The sequence below is a fragment of the Lontra canadensis genome, unplaced genomic scaffold, assembly GCF_010015895.1.
Source record: "Lontra canadensis isolate GAN:19392208 unplaced genomic scaffold, GSC_riverotter_1.0 scaffold1, whole genome shotgun sequence".
In the NCBI taxonomy this organism is placed as follows: Eukaryota; Metazoa; Chordata; class Mammalia; order Carnivora; family Mustelidae; genus Lontra; species Lontra canadensis.
The window spans coordinates 97572962-97586888 of NW_022630995.1; the positions used below are offsets into that span (position 1 = coordinate 97572962).

The following is a 13927-nucleotide window of genomic DNA, read 5'->3' on the forward strand; positions in this document are numbered from 1 at the left end:
TGAGAACAACCCTATCAGTCCAAGGAACTGGAGTTTGAGAATTTAATCTCCAAAGAGAAGAGAGAGCAGACTGAATCTTTGGAACAGAGGCTGTAGTTAAGGTATAAGAAATTAGATGAGATCACCAAGGAGTAAATGTATAGAGAAAAGGAAAAAAGGAGAGCCTTGGGGGCTTCAGTAACTGAGGTTTGGAATGGGTTACTACATTCTCTCTTTTCTTGTGGAATATTTACTCACATAGGGGAGAGTTTCTCTGAAGACTTGAAAGAACCAAAACTGGTTTAAGGTTTGGGGTGGTGGAATTAGGTGGGACCTCAGAGATAATCTCATTCAACACCCACACTTTAGAGATGAGAAAACCAATGCTCCAGAAAACTTTTTTTAAAAAAATTCTGTGTTCCCTTCTCTGAATGTTTTTAAATGCGCTGTCCAAAAATGAAGGAAAAAAAAAATCTTTGGCAACTCATGAAGGTAGAAATAGCCCCTACTTTGACAGGATACCCTCACATGAATTCTCTGTACTTTTGAGTCCTCCACGGTAAAAGGGGGACAACACCTCTCTGGCACAAGTCTCCCCTTCCACCTTTGCCATAGACAGATCACAGCCCAAGACAGCCTGGCTGAGGGTGGCAGCCTGGGGTTGGGCTACATCTGTCTGCCTCTGCCAGGAGGGACTCCTTTTTGTTTCTAAGTCACCCAAAATCTACATCCCTGTAAAGCAGGGTTCTGAATGTGAGATGGTGCATGTGAAGTGGATGGCAGGAGCAGAGTAAGTTCTCAATAAAGAGGGATGTAATTCCTAGGAACTCTTTAGTGCGTATTTCTTACACTTAAGAAGCTTGTGTCAAACACAAAACACCAAACTAGAATTTATTGGTAATTTTAATAAGAAAGAACGTATCTATTCCCAACACTTGCAATATTGCCCTGGAATCTTACTGTAAAATTCTTAGAATTTCCGGGATACTAACACAACCAGATTATTTATAACTCTGGTAAAAAAAAATAAAAATAAATAAAAATAAAAACAAAACAACAAAAAAACACTACTGCAATTATTATTTAAGTATTCTGCACAGCGCAGGGGAAAAAATACTGAGAAATCTCACCAGAGTTCTCAAATTACAAAATATGGTGAGCACGAAAACAGTGATTTCCAATTAAGATTTTTTAAAAAACTGTATTCAAGTGTAGAGTACCGTTTCTTCCTAATCAGGAAAGAAAACTCATAGTTTTTGTCAAAACGGTTTTCTTTCAGTATTTCCTTTTTTTTTTTTTTTCTTTCAGAATTTGTAAATGAGGCTCTAGCTCATGCTAGCCATTCAGGGACCACCTCGCCCTTGGATTGACCGGTCCGGCTCCCGTTCCCCCAACCGCGACAACCGAAAGCACGCGAGGGGGTCCACTTGTCACGCAGAATCGCGTCCTCAAACCGAAACGTAGCTGGACCCCTCGCAGCGCTCTCTGTAAGGGGCTAGGGGAACTCGTTTTTCCCACGGCGTCCGCACCCATAAAAGCCTGTCCCTAGGGACGGGGGTGGGGTGGGGAGTGATGGCGATTGCTGGACTGAACCTTGACTGGTCAAGTGGGGGTTCTTCACTTGGCTGTCCCCTCAGACAGTACTAAATAGAGCCCGGGCGACGGAGCTCCGAGGCCACCGCTTAGACGAAGAGCTCCTCCCCACTACTGTGAGCTCCCGCTTCGCCGGCCTCTGACGCACCACGCTTGCGCGCAAGCGCACAGTAGGGGCCGCGGGGCCAGGCCAGCGCGTGCGCAGTGTCGCGCATCTTCGCGACAGCGCCGCCTCCGCGCCAGAGCTGAGTAAGGACGGCGAGGCCCGCCTACTAGCTCGGAAGGAGGCGTGGGCATGGAGGCGGCTGGGGACGCCGAGCCCGGGGCTGGCTCTGATGCCTAGGGCGCCCTGTGGGCTCCGTGGGGGCACGGCCCGGTGCTGCGCGGATGGCCCTGCTTCCGCGGCACGCGCTCGCCTTCGTCCTCCTCCTCTTCGTGCCTGCCGCTCTCAGGTGCCAGGAGCAGGCCCAGACTACCGACTGGCGGGCCACGCTGAAGACCATCCGGAACGGCGTGCACAAGATAGACACGTACCTGAACGCCGCCTTGGACCTCCTCGGAGGCGAGGATGGGCTCTGCCAGTACAAGTGCAATGACGGTGAGAGGGAGCCCAGGCCCTGCGAGGCCCTCGCTTTCTGGGTGTTGCGGGGACCGAGGTCGTGGAGGTGTGGGATGCAAGGCAGACCTTGACGTTGTCCTCTAGCCGTGGAGAAACTTAACCACTGCTAGAGTCTTAGCATTCTTGTGATTGAGCAATCAGGTTAGAAGTTCGCACCACTATTGTTAGAATATAAGAGGTCACAGGAGGTGTACACTCCGACCTGTTTTCATTGCTTTTGAATTACTACCTTTTCTTTTTCTCTCTCCCTTTTTCTTTTGCTGTTGCACGAAGTTGCCTCAGAATTTTGTGACGTACGCATCGTGGGACTGGAGCAGAACAGACCGATTTTAGCCCCATATTTTAGCGCCGTTAGTCAGCCGAACATGGAGAAGAGACACAATTTTAATCATGACGTTTTACTTTTCTTAAGAATTGCTTTTAATTGTTTTCTTTTCCTGCAGGGCTACAGAAAATAAATTGCGACCTTTGTACAGACTTTTGGTGTACTCTTTTGTTGAGAAAGAGTTCTGATAACTCTTCCAGAAATTGTCTATCACGACTTGATAGTGACACTTCCTCTCCATTGTTGGTTAATACTAGTAATTGTTTTGATTTGCTTTTCATATTTTTAAACTTTAGTTCTTTCTGAATCTGAGAACTTGTTCGGTGGCATTTTTGGTAATAATAAACTCAGAGTCTTAGCAGATATCTTTCTTTTCAAGTACTTGCTTTTTCTGAATGTTTAAATATTGTAGCAGCTCAGATAAAGTACCCAGGCTTCTCTTTGCAAATTCAAAATGTAAAGATTTTGATTGGAAAATCATGTTTCCAATAAGAGTAGACAAAATTGGGGCCTAGTTCATTTAATGCTTGGCAGCTTAAAGCAATGGGGAATTCGGTGACCAGTAAAACCAGATGGCATGTAGGTGAATTTAAAAGAAATCTGTGTCATGTAAAACTGTGATGCCATTTGCTGCCTTTAATTCTCAAAATAATTTCTAGTTTTATGTTAATGGAGCTAAAGAATGAGCCATAGCTCATGTGCTATGAAGGGCTAAATGTTTCCTTCCTAAATTTATGCCTAAATGTTAACCACCAGTATGCAATGGGGAAGGATGTTTTTGTCCTTGTAGAGCTTGTTAGGAGGAGTAAGTGAACTATTTGAAAATTAAATATTGCCTTTCCTGAGGCGGATGTCATCATTTTACTTAGTCATCCCCATTCATTATACAAATATTTGAGTGCCTGTTACGTCTCAAGTGTTCTACCAGTTGGAGATTCAGCAGTAAACAGAACACAAAATTCCTGTCCATGGAGCTTACATTTTGGTGGGGAGAGACAGTAAACTAAAAAATAAGTAAAATAAGCCCAAAATGCAGTATATGTAGGTCTGAAGTATGGCAGTGTTTTGAGAACTATAGTAAAAACAGTGATGGTGTTGGGAGGTAGTTTCCTCATTTAAATAAGTTGTTCAGGGAAGGTCTCACTGATAAGACAGCATTTGAGAAGAAATCTGAAAATGCTGAAGGTGACACTATGATGATCTGGGGATAAAACCCTCCAGGCAGAGGGAATGGCCAGTGACAACGACCTAGGAGAAAGGCCAGTCGAGAATGACTCCGAAGATTTTGGCCTGAGCCAAAGGAAGGATGTGGTTGCCATTTACTGAGATAGGAAAGGCTTACATCTTCAATAAGCAGTCTTCATAAACTTGTGATGAATCAGGGTTTCTAGAGTTTATTTATATTTGAAATAGCTCTGACGTTGAATGGATACTGTTCCTATTAATAAAGATGACTTTGATGTTTTATTTTACTTAACCCTTTTATCTTCAACAAGCCTCACTAAATTTACCATGTGGAGTCTCAAGATCTCCAGCATAAATGAACTTGAGAGTTTAGGAAAGGGTATGCTTCAGTGAACATCCTTTTGTGTCTTAGTAATGCTGTCGGCTCATAGAATTGTGGTTCCAAGTCACCATGTTGATAATTCCAACATAATGAATATTGTTCTTTAATTGCTATTACTTGAGAAGTCTCCCTGGAACCCTATTTCAACCTTTCCGGTATTTTGGAATGCAAATGATCAAATCAGGACCAAACAAACAGACAAATCCCAAAACTAGAGGAGCATGGCAATTAAGGGGTGTTCAATAGTTGCAGTAAAGAGGTTAAAGGGAACTTAAAAAAAGACTTGGTAGTAGGGAGAGGATGATCAGATTAAAGGGCATAGCCTGGTTGAATTCAGTTATCTTTGTTTTATCAAAAGGATTGGCTTTATGGAGACTTGCTCCCTTCTGGCCATCCTCCCTCGGGTGGGAAGAACGCTTTATTGAGATTGAAATAAAGTTTCTTAGGGGAACAAATTACATGGTCACTTTTTTTTCTTAATTTTTTTTTCCCCAACTGCAAAGAAGATTTGAGAAAGAAAACCTTGATTTATTTTGAAAAATAGAAAACAAAATTGGCTTGTAAAGTGTTCTAGAATTATGAATAAGTAGCTCCTTCAGTGACACATGTTTTAACAGGATTCCTTTGGCTCTTGTGCAGAGGATAAGAGTCCAGGGAGGTGGGAGAGCAAGAACGGAGGCAGAGTGACAGGGGCAGGAATTCCGACAAAAGATGGTGGTGGTTTTGTCCAGGTTTGAAGCAAGAAAGGTGGTGAGAAGTGGTTAGATTTAGGGATATATTTTGAAGGAAGAGCCTGAAGGATTTGCTGATAGCTCAGAAGGAAGGTGTGAGTAGGGTAAAAAAATGATTCCAAAACTTAATTGGCCTAAATGATTGGAAGGATGGGGTTGCCCTTAACTGTAATAGGGCAGACCATGGAAAAAAGTCATTAGGAAAAATAATAGCATGTTTGTATGCTTTTGAGAATGATTCAGTAGAGAATGAAAACACTGTGGAGAGAGAAATGAAGAATTATTGGAGTCAGTTCCTTAGGTAAGTGAGAGGAGTGGGTTCCAGTGCATAAATAGATTGGCCAAGAGCACAGATGGCCTATCGCTTTAATAGGAACAAAGATAGGGGATAGGGGCACAGATGCTGATTAGGTGGATAGATGTCTGAGTTCTCTTCCAATCACTTCACAGTTTTCTCAGTGAAGTAGGAATCAAGGTCATCAGCTAAGAACGAAGTTGGGAATGGAAGTGTTAGACATTTGAGGAAAGTAGAGTGAGTGAACTAGAAAAATAAAGTAGCACAAGGGCCCTCCGGAGATTAATTCATGAATTAAAACCTCAAGTGTTTGGAAAAGCTGAATTCTACATTGCATTTCCTATAAAGCACAGTGCTAAGGTGTTTGTCCCAACAGCCTTCCCTATCTGTTTCCCATCGACTTCAGTGTCATTCACGTGAAAGAAAATGGTCTGTTTGGAAGTATTTACATCAAATTTCTAAAAAAATATATAGAAAAGATCTGTCGTTACCTCAGTCCAGGCAAATCTTTAGATTTTATTTGTCCATACTGATGCTAAAACAAAGCATCAAGAGAGGAGCATTTGCCTAAGTCAACAAGTAGAATCAATGAATAGTATTTCCATGTAGTTGTACCCAGTGGATTTGGTTTGTTTTTTATATTCATCTCATTTCATTTTTTTCTTAGCTTCCGGTATTGGCTTACAAATTTCAGGGGGTAGTAGCTCTGATACATCATCTAATATTTAGGCTCAAAATTTCAGCTATAGAGATGCTGAGTCTCTAGTAGTAGATAGTGTTTATTTTAGAAAGAACTGATGTTTTTTTCCTACTGTCCAATGTATCTTAGTACTGAGACATAGCTAAAATATATGCTAACTGTCTTGGGCTCTGTTAATACAAAACTTTATCTACTTCAAAATAGGCCCATCACACCTACTGGTGTTCAGTTTGGGATGGCACATTTTAAAGAGATGTGACAAACAAGAAATGATCAAGCTTTGGAGGTTGATTAATGCTTGCCAAACTTAAAGGAGACTGAAGGATAAGCGGCAGTACCAGTTTATTTATAATGAATATTAGAACTGCCTTCCAGGTAACCTGCCTATTCATTCATTCATTCATCAACAAATATTTATTGATAACCTAACCATACGCCAGGCAGTGTTCGAGGCTTTGAAGGCACAAAACAGAAATTCCTGCCATCATGGAGTTTATATTTTAGTATGGGGAGACAGATAATAAATAAGTAGGTTAATAATATAATATGTTTGACAGTTATGCGTGCTACATATGGTATGGTCAGAGAAGGCATTGCTGAGAACGTGAAGGAAGAGCCTTCACATAGAAGAATAGCAGGTTGAGTGGCATTAAGGCAGGAGCAGACTTGGAGTGTCTGGAATAACGGAGAAGTCAGATGTGATGGATTGAAGTGAGGAAGAGGAGAGAGAATAGTAAAATGAGGTCAGAGAAGTCATGGTGTGTTGTGTGGTGGTGTAGATTATATAGAGTTTCTAGACCTTGGAAGGGAATGTGGGCTTTTATTCTGAATAAGGTGAGAAGCCATTAGAGGGGTTTTGACAGAAGAAAAACGTGATCTAACATTTTAATAGGATCATTCAGGTTCAGTGTTGAGAATAGACAATGGCTAGAGGTGGTGTGGGGGTGCTGTGGAGTGGCGAAAGCGAAGTAGGGAGATATTAGGAGGTTATGGCAATAATCCGTGGTGGCTTAGAGCAGGATGGTAGCAGTGGAGTTGGGAAGAAGTGATTAGATTCTGGATATTTTAAAGGTAGAGTCAGCAGGACATGCTGTGAAGTGGATGTGGGATATAAGAAAATGAGAGAATTAAAGATGGCTAAGGTTTTTTCCTGAGCGCTGGGAATGTTGGAGTTGCTTTTATCTGAGAAGATGGAACTATGGATGGAGCAGGTTTCGGGATGAATGTCAGGAGGTACATCTAAAGTTTGAGGTGCCCATGAGGTACCCAGGTGGTTAGTATATCCTCCCTCTTTGGGCCCTGTTAAGTGGAAAGCCAAATCATAATCAATTTTCTTAAGAATGAAGGACCAAAAGCAGGAGGTGAAGGATCACAGTGACTCATCTGTGATAGCTTGAGGCATGTACCTTCATTTTCCAAGGGCCTAGAAACAACCATCCTTCTTAAACAGTGCTGGAGAAGCAAGAACAACTTCTGTCATTGACCTCCTCATTCCTCGTTCCATCATAACCATTCTCTTCATCCATACTACTCTTCAGACTGGGTGGAGCAGGCTAAAGCTTTGTATCTTCTTGAGGTTACACTCTCTTTAGGCTCTAGTTGTCAACTCAGTCAAGCATGTGAGTCTTAGCACCTCACTTAAACCATTTTTACATCCTTACTTTGAGTTGATTTCTTATTTTGGTGGTTGATTACTGGAAGAGCTGCTTTTGTCCCCGCTCCCCCCCACTGTACTTTTGGAGGGTAAACTTATTTTTGGTCTTCTAGTAATAAATAGTTGCCTGAAAGTTGGTGGATACTTTGTGTTTTTCCTAAATAAGGAACTCTGGAGAGAGAGAATTTGGAATAACAGGGAATGTTTTGCTTCTCGAATTGAAGATAAATGGAAGTCCCAGATGTTGGGAGGATTGCTCATGTAAAATAGGTAATTGGCTTGTTTTGTGTTCCCCAGGGGTAGAGGGTTGCTCAAAAGAAAACAGGAAAGAATTTAACAGTTAGTGCCATTCCACAATGGAATAGGCTCTTTCTTCATGCTGTAGGAGGATCGTGGGAAACATTCAAGAGAAAGTAGGTGACCGTTTGGTATCTTGAGGTGATGGATATATTTCATGAGGAGAGATATTTTTGAAGTATTTTGCAGCAGTTAAGATTGCTGTGATAAGGTCATCTTTCTCCTTGTTACTGAACCATTGGTGCTTTTAGGGAGAATAAAACTGGAGTAATATGGTTCACCAAGCTATCTTTATTCCTGACCTTTTTTCTTAGCTGGCAAAGAAGTATATTTGTGAAATGGTTGGTTGGAGTCCAGGCTAGAATATGTGGTCCTGTAATGTCTTACAATGGCATTAAGGCAATTAAATGTTCATTGGGTGACCTTTTATCTTCCTTAGCTTTAAGCTCTTTGAGTAAACTGGTTAGTTAATGGTTATTGAAGTTTGTGTATAGTGGAGTATTGGCTGAAGGTTGGGAAGATACAGTTTTGCCCTATAAGCTTTTAACCAAAAAAAGGTGTTAGAATGAACAGGGAAACAGAGTGGATTTATCTTTCATATATATGGACCCAGTCTCGCATATACTCTTTGAAACCTCCTGAAGTCGAGAGTAAGCTTTTACATGTTTTGTATAGTATAGGCTTAGAATAAAGACATTCACTTATGTCAGTACCCAAATATTAAATATTTCCAAGGCTAATCTAGTAGTACATCATAGACCTTTCTGCATGTTTTTCATCATACTTGAAAATTAATTATACCATTTATATTTTATAGGATCTAAGCCTTTCCCACGTTACGGTTATAAACCCTCCCCGCCGAATGGATGTGGCTCTCCACTGTTTGGTGTTCACGTAAATACCATTATTTTCTTATTTGGAAAGCTTTATGATCAGTAGGCTATGTAGTACTCTTTTTTTTTTTTTTTTTTAAGAGATTTATTTATTAGAAAGCGGGCATAGGTCAGGGTGGGGAGGGGCAGATATCGAGGGAAAGGGAGAATCTCAAGCAGACCCCCTGCTGAGTGTGGAGTCCAGCAGCTCAGCCCTGAGATCATAACCTGGGCCAAAATCAAGAGCCAGACACTCAGCTGACTGAGCCACCCAGGCGCCCCAACTGTGTAGTACCCTTAATTATGCAAGACTGTCAGTGTGTTCTCAGGATCACAAATAATTTTGCTTGTTATAATGGTAATTGAGTTTATTATATTCTTTTATAGCTAAAACATATTAGTAAGTCCTAACAAAACCAAATGGAATAAAATTCATGTTTAATTTTTTAATCTTATAGATATTAATATTATTTAAAAGATATTTCTTTTTAAACGTGGTTTAAAAAATTTATACGAGTAATGCTACTTCGGATAAAAAAGTATAGATAAAGCATATTTTCTATACTAAAGCAAAGCTAAATAAGATAGCTGTGTTTTTGGGTAGGCGAAGCTGAATCTGAGCCAACTATTGTGAGAAAAAAATGTTGATGAGTGATTCCTGGACATAAGGGTCTTACGTATAAAGTTATTGAAACCAATTAAAGATAATTTATAGATTTGAAGGAACAGTATCTTTAGGGAATTGATACTTAAAGGTCGAACCACAATAAAATAAAATGTAAGTTGTAGGAGCTTTAAAGTTTTCAGTGATACTTTATGTAAAGTACATTTTATATGGGGAGAGGTACAGACTACTTTGGAATGTCCAAAAATCAGTCTTTGCTCTTAGCCTGACCTTTCTGTTCTTAAAACTATGTTTTGAGTTTTGGACAATTGGAAGTTACATTTGTTATAGCAGATAACTGAATATTGCAAAAGAGGGAGTTCTGAGGCATGGCTGAGAGGGAGAGCATGTAGGTGCATGTGGGTGAGTGATGGGCAGATGCATAAATAACATGGAAAACATTTGTAGACAGAAATGGATTTGGGGAGTTATGCAGCAGTCATCTTCCTCGTTTTCTAAGTCTACTTGAATGCATTACTTTAGCAGAGGAGTTTTTAATTTCACCAACAATAATCCATCCAAATGCCTCTTTCAGCTTAATATTGGCATCCCTTCCCTGACAAAGTGCTGTAACCAACACGACAGGTGCTATGAGACCTGCGGCAAGAGCAAGAACGACTGCGATGAGGAGTTCCAGTATTGCCTCTCTAAGATCTGCCGGGATGTGCAGAAGACACTAGGACTGGCTCAGCACGTTCAGGGTAAGAGTGATGCAGCAGGATGAAGATGAGCGCAGTTTGTCAGGTTTTACTGACTGCTTTATGTTTCACTACAGGAGGTACCACTAGAAATCTTTCGCTGTGTATTACTCTCTCTGTTGTGACACAGCCCCTTCAGTTTTCTGAGATGAGGAGTCGTTGATTTTGTCATCTCAAATGATTTATAGTTGTGGAAGCAAAAAGTGTTAGGAAACCTTGGGAAGAGGGTATGCGAGGCAGACAAGAATTCATCCATGATCTTGTACCCTGTAGTCTGTCTCTAATTATGAGAGCCTAAAGTTTGAAATCCTGGATCCAGTGATTTTAAGTATATAACACATAGGATTTCAAGTGGGAAGTTCTAGAGGGTTTGCGCTTAACTGTCTCTTCATATGTATCTGTGTCAGGAGGGTCCCCAAAACCACCTCTAGGTTTGCTAGGAGCACTCACAGGATTCAGCAAATAGTCATACTCAGAGCGAAGGGATATGAAGCAGAGTCAGCAAAGGGAAAAGGTGTATCAGTGTGCCCATTTATAAAATAATACCCATGTCATAGAATTGGCATAAAGATAGAAAATAAAACATTTGTGGAAATACAAATAACTGTACAAATACTAGAAGTTATAAAATCTTTTCAGTGTCAAGCCAAAGTATTTATCATACATCGAAATTGGAAGAGAAGGTGCAAGAAAGGAAACTATGCGTTTTAAAGCATTTTTCATAAGATACCATGCTAGATATTTTAGATCTGTTTTCCTCAGTGTTCACAAAAACCCAAAGAAGTAGGTAGTGGTATACTCATTTTCCAAGGAAGGAAACGGAAGTTCCAGGAAGTAACTTGTCCTAAGTTGCATACTTCCGATTTTAAAACTCGTGCTCTGTCTACTGCAGTATTCCCTGAATAATGTCATGGGTCAGATTCTGAATTCGTAGTAGTAACTGTCAAGGAAGAAGTCTCTGCAGCTTGAATTCCCAGCCTCTAAATGCTTTGCACGCTCTTGGCTGAGCAAGCTAGTTGCACAGTGGACGCATACATGAATGTATCTCCTGTCTTCTGATCTAAGGACGTACTCATTTGGCTAAATAATGAAGCCAGTTTCCTTCCAATGCCCTATTGAATAAGTATAGTCTTTACACTTCAGTGGTGGTTGTGTTCTTTAACAGCACAGCCTTCTGGAGAAGTTTGAAGATGTCAGGATTTTGCAATGAATAGTTTCTTCCTTAATGTGAGTATTTGGATGACTAAAAGCTATTCTGTGCTGTGCTGTGTATGAAGATTATCTCAGCTGGCTGTTCCAGGCTTCTTAGAATAAGAAAAGTAAATCCATTATCTTTTTTATAGTCCTAAAAAAAAATTTTAAACCCTGCCAGAGGAAAAACACTTCTAATTCCTATGTCTCTCTTCCCAGGCCAAATTGGGATACTGAGAAAGAGCGAGAGACTGGGGTCCATTTACCTTAAGTCTCTTAAATGGTGTGTGATTAGTTCGTAGAAGTCATTGGCCAAAATTAAATGTTTTGATGTTTCTCTGTTTTGTTTTTTTTTAAAGATTTTATTTATTTATTTGACAGACAGAAATCACAAATAGGCAGAGAGGCAGGCAGAGAGAGAGGAGGAAGCAGGCTCCCTGCCGAGCAGAGAGCCCGACTCGGGGCTCAATCCCAGGACCCTGGGATCATGACCTGAGCTGAAGGCAGAGGCTTTAACCCACTGAGCCACCCAGGCGCCCCTGTTTCTCTGTTTTCAACCTTTATTTTTTTGTACACCTAAAAATCTTCCCTTGAACTGCAAAATTAAATGTGTTCGAAGGCATCTTTATTAGTGGTATTTTTCAGATAAAAGGAAAAGTAAACGTGATGAATTGTGTTATTGAGAGAGACTCATTTGCCTTGTAGAAAAAAAATAGGGATGCACAGTTGTGAGCAAACAAAAAAGTAGATACATGCTCAACATGCTAACACTGGAAGTCTGTGTGTGTGTGTGCTTCTGGCCTGTGAGGGTTTGGGAGATCGTTGATACAACAGATGTTTAAGTGCTCACTAAGGATGTGCCTGACACTGTGCTGTAACATGTAATATGTGTGGAGGGAGAGCAGTTGCCGGCAGTAACAGCACTTTCTTACTTTGCAGCCTGTGAAACCACAGTGGAGCTCTTGTTTGACAGTGTTATACATTTAGGCTGTAAACCGTATCTGGACAGCCAACGAGCCGCATGTAGGTGTCGCTACGAAGAGAAAAGTGATCTTTAAAGAAGATGCTGACAGTTGGTGACAGCAGATAAGGACAGAAGAATATAGCCTTTGACAAAGATCTACTGTTTTTATACCACAAAGCTGCCTTATTTTTGTGAAAGGGTTATTTTAAGACTTTATTTTGGCATTAAAGTACAAACTAAAGAAAAATGTGTGGGAGGTGATCTTCCTGGATGTTGCTGCCTTATTGTACCGAATTGTCTTGACCAGTTTCAGAAAGAGGTGCATGTTAAGGGGAGAATATTTTAAAAGGAGTCTGTATCTCAGTATTCACAACTGTATTTACCAAAACAATGAGGTCAAATGTAAAATTGATTACAAGGTATGTTGAACATAATCTTATTTGGAAATATGGGAAAATCTTCACTTAGAAGTATATGTTTACGATAAAATTTTAAATACACATTTATTCCTGGAAAGATCTGACTTTATTTTTTCTCTATTTTAATTAACACATAATATGCTGTTTTCCTGTAGCCCATCAAGCATATGAATAATAACTTCCGTTAGTGATAAGACTAGTTGCAAGGAAAAGTTTTCCATGTCTTTTTTTCTTACAAAATTGGAACCATCAACTGGTGGCCTTTTAGGGGGCAAAACCAGGGTATCTAGGTATTATGTAATGTGTCTAGAAGGTGACATGAATAAAATTCAGAAGCACAGCCACTCCCATTTTATGAACCATTCATAGGACAGACATCATATTTTGCTATAACCTTGGCATAAATTGAAGAAAAGATGGATTTAATGAGACAATTGAAAAGTTACTTCACATACAGATTAGAGCATTATATGCTGCTATGCTTTGGTGTTTTTTCCCTAGTACTTGGTCCTCATACTAGATTCAGGTTTATTTTGAAAAGTCTGTAACCTTTTGCTAATAATGGTCTTAAGAAATACTGTTCTTGATACTTTTTTTTTAAGTCTTTAACTGTGGAATCAAAAGGGATGGTAAAGCAAGATACAAAGAACTATCTTTTGTAGCTTTTTTATTTACATTGAAAATTATTAGCAGATGTTTAAAAGCAAATTCCAGAACCTCAGCTGCCTCTGGAAATGTCTGTGCATGTTGAAAGTTTCTCCTTTCCAAAGTTTCCTTTGGAAAGCGCAGCTGTATTCCTCTACTGCTCTTTGCCTACCATTAATTGTTGGCTTTCCCTAGCCTCGGATCCCAAGCCATAGATAGCTTTTGGGTTACCTATAGCCAAAGTTACAAAGATAAAATGCTTAGAACATCAGAAAGGACAGCTTCAAGAGAGGTGGTTCTCTTTAAGTCATTACAGGCAAAGGGGCAGAGAAAAAAATATATTCTGGGGAAAGGGCCACATTCCTAACTTTGAATAGGTATCGTTGCTAAAAATCTAGTAACTTCCCAAACTGAGATGATGGAGCTTTTCTGCTAAGAGATGTGTCGTCTATGGGACAAGACAAGTGTATCCCTGTGACTAATTGAGCAAACTGGGTTCTAACTTAAATGTTTGGAACCCTTAATTGATACTTTCAGACTTTTAAAAAGGTAACAGTTTTATAAGCCATTATCCATATTTAATTTTTCCCAGTATTTACTGTTGAAATACTTGACCAGGTAACTTTAAACTTAGAATAAATTTGTGGATTTTCTTGGCAGCATTGGCTTCCTCAAGAGGACAGACTCAGAATTCTCTAAAATATTTAATTCATA

The 13927-nt window shown here is 40.1% G+C and overlaps 1 protein-coding gene across 1 annotated transcript; it reads left to right on the forward strand.

The window, feature by feature from the left end:
• Positions 1-1840: 1840 nt before the first annotated feature.
• On the forward strand, positions 1841-12665 carry PLA2G12A (phospholipase A2 group XIIA). The gene is made up of 4 exons (XM_032859963.1): positions 1841-2170; positions 8578-8654; positions 9832-9997; positions 12125-12665. Exons 1-4 carry the CDS (start codon positions 1960-1962, stop codon positions 12241-12243), a joined length of 573 nt encoding a protein of 190 aa, XP_032715854.1. The 5' UTR covers positions 1841-1959; the 3' UTR covers positions 12244-12665.
• The last annotated feature ends 1262 nt before the right edge of the window (positions 12666-13927 follow it).

What these genes read in the sequence shown, in the direction of transcription:
- PLA2G12A (XM_032859963.1), top strand. Translation starts at nt 1,960, where the DNA reads ATGGCCCTGCTTCCGCGGCACGCGCTCGCCTTCGTCCTCCTCCTCTTC. An exon ending in CCAGTACAAGTGCAATGACG is followed by an intron (nt 2,171 to 8,577) that starts GTGAGAGGGAGC and finishes TATATTTTATAG; the next exon opens with GATCTAAGCCTTTCCCACGT. An exon ending in CTCCACTGTTTGGTGTTCAC is followed by an intron (nt 8,655 to 9,831) that starts GTAAATACCATT and finishes TGCCTCTTTCAG; the next exon opens with CTTAATATTGGCATCCCTTC.